Source organism: Alosa pseudoharengus, unplaced genomic scaffold (genome assembly GCF_046254945.1).
Source record: "Alosa pseudoharengus isolate Yale_2024_CS ecotype anadromous, Long Island Sound unplaced genomic scaffold, YU_APseudo_1.1 YU_APseudo_1.1_scf_7, whole genome shotgun sequence".
Lineage (NCBI taxonomy): Eukaryota > Metazoa > Chordata > Actinopteri > Clupeiformes > Clupeidae > Alosa > Alosa pseudoharengus.
This window is the reverse complement of record NW_027468859.1, coordinates 32,446,765-32,449,264: the sequence shown is the minus strand read 5'-3', so window position 1 is coordinate 32,449,264 and position 2,500 is coordinate 32,446,765. Positions and strand designations below refer to the sequence as shown.

Below are 2,500 nucleotides of genomic sequence, written 5' to 3'. Positions count from 1 at the left end.
TATGATGCAGTGTGTGTGTGTGTGTGTGTGTGTGTGTGTGTGTGTGTGTGTGCGTGCGTACGTGTCTGCGTGTCTGTGTGTGTATTTATTTGTCGATATAGGTCACTCATTGTCCCTCAGATTGTGGCATGTTGATACATATTGGGCAGCAAGATATGCTTTATCTCCTTCTCCTAATAGTATCTTTAATTTTGATATGTCATGAAGTTCATTAAAATTAGGAATTTCTGAGTTAAATTTGTTGAGGAAAAGGTTTCTTGTTTGATTGAAGGATGTACATTGTAGGAGGAAGTGCATCTCTGTCTCAACCTCACCTGTCATGCAGTAACCACATATTCTGTGTTCTTTTGGTTGCCATGATTTTCTGAGTCTTCCTTTTTCAATTTCCAATTTGTGGTCACTTAGCCTGTACTTGGTTAGGGTCAGTCTCTGTTTTCTATCTCTGACAGTATTAAGATATTCTGCTAATTTATATTCTCGGTTTAGGGCCAGATAGCATTGTAATCTACTTTGATTTTTAGTTTCTTCTTTCCAATATTCCAAATAGGCTTCTTTACATTGTTTCATAATTTGGTTTACTCTGATTGGTTTTTGGAAAACAGTGTTGTTGTGAGACTGATCAGAGTGGGTGTGTGGCAAGGCAGTTAGTCTCTGCAACAACTGGTGTAGGGGACTTTTTTCTGGGTTCAGCTCTTGGGTTTGGAGGGCTTTAGAATGAAGGGTGTCTTGTGGGCTGGATTTAAGGTGATTCAGAAAATTGAGTGCTCTTTTGTTGATGTTAATGATTAGTGGGTATCTACCTAATTCAGCTCTACATGCATTTGTTGGTGTTTTTCTCTGTACTTGTAGAATGTATCTGCAGAACTCAGCATGTAGGGATTCTATTGTGTGTTTGTCCCAATGAGTATAGCTATGATGACTGAGTGGACCCCATACCATACAGCACAATGGGCTGGATGACACTATCAAATATTTTAAACCAGATTTTAATTGGAATTTGGAGATTATAAAATTTTCTTTTAATTGCATTTAGGGCTCTTCGAGCTTTTTCCTTTAGTGCATTCACTGCCACTGCTCTCTCTGTCTCTCTCTATCTTTCTCTCTCTCTCCCCCTTTCTTTCTGTCCCTCTCCATCTCTTCTCTTCTTCCCCCTTTTTTCAAACAAACACCCCTTATGTCATCTGGTTCAACGGAGTTTAATCAATAACTATTACTACCCAGAGCACCCTCTGTCCAGGCTTGTCCCTCCCCGCCCCGCCCCTCACGCTCATTTCCTGTTCCAAGTCCATTCCATTTCCTTGTGCTTGTCCAGCCATCTCATCTTAGTCTTACGTAGCTCGACGTACCGCCCCCAGTTGGTGGGGCAGAGTATCACAGTTAATCCGTAGTGCGCAGGCGCTAACCCTAAAGATTTAACGTGCATTCAGGACAGCAGAATGTGGAGTATGCTTCACGTCCACGGCAAAAATGACGCACGTCTTGGACACGCGCAAATGTGACGCGGGACCGTACCAGAGCCTTTAGTCATCTTAGAAGTGTACAGACTCTTTGGGGAGTTGAAAGGTGGAAGGTCGTGGGGTGGGGCGTCTTACCTCTTGGTGGGGGAGGGAGTTCCGGAGGGGAGAATGGCCGTGTCGTTCATGTTGTTGGAGATGGGGGGGCGCGGAGGCCTACGGGGAGAGGAGACTATATTAGGACCGCGCATATTATCGCAATCGCAATCTGAAACCAATACAATTATCTTATCGCAAAAGCTACAAATAATTATACACAGTTAATCTCATCACATTTATGATTTTTATATTCATGTCATCCTCCTTGGCTGTGCCCCTTGTGAGCATGTCTAGTGCGAGAAGTACAGCACTTTATTGGTGAGCATCACAGTCTATAAGGAGTGCTGAGCTTATCATGTACTAGGCATGCTCACCAATCAGACTTAAAGAGACTTGGAAGACTTGGAGACTTCCAAGAGAGATTTGGAATATTGATCTGAATCAATTCATTGGCATTACAATATCTGTCAGAAAAAAATTATGCAGCCCTACACTAAATACACACACACAATTATAAATATACACACATTCACACACATTTCCTTGAATTTCCCCTTGGGGATCAATAAAGTATCTATCCATCTATCTATCTACATACAAACACACACACACACACACATGTAATCATACACCCTTCATGCCTAGACAGCAACACATTATTGCATGGCAATTTATGTCACACATATTTGAATAAAAAGGCACACCAACGCACAGCACAAAAACAGTCAAAGCCTATTAACCTAAATGCAGTGCACAGAAACACAATACGCAAAACAGCCCAAAGACATCCATACTTCTACAGGCTCTCTTTACAGATGTGTGTTGATACCCACTGATATTCTGTCTGTCCCTTAAAGACATTCACACACACACACACACACACACACACACACACACACACACACACACACACACACACACACACACACACACACACACACACTCTG

The 2,500-nt window shown here is 42.2% G+C and overlaps 1 protein-coding gene across 5 annotated transcripts in view; it reads right to left on the bottom strand.

Annotated features, from left to right (window-relative positions):
• dtnba (dystrobrevin, beta a) overlaps nt 1-2,500 on the bottom strand; it is a 47,765-nt gene that overhangs the window by 11,555 nt on the left and 33,710 nt on the right. For all 5 annotated transcript variants that reach the window (XM_076273249.1, XM_076273251.1, XM_076273252.1 and 2 more), the window contains exon 11: nt 1,593-1,670. In XM_076273249.1, the coding sequence (XP_076129364.1) occupies nt 1,593-1,670 (78 nt within the window). The remainder of the gene's footprint in view (nt 1-1,592; nt 1,671-2,500) is intronic.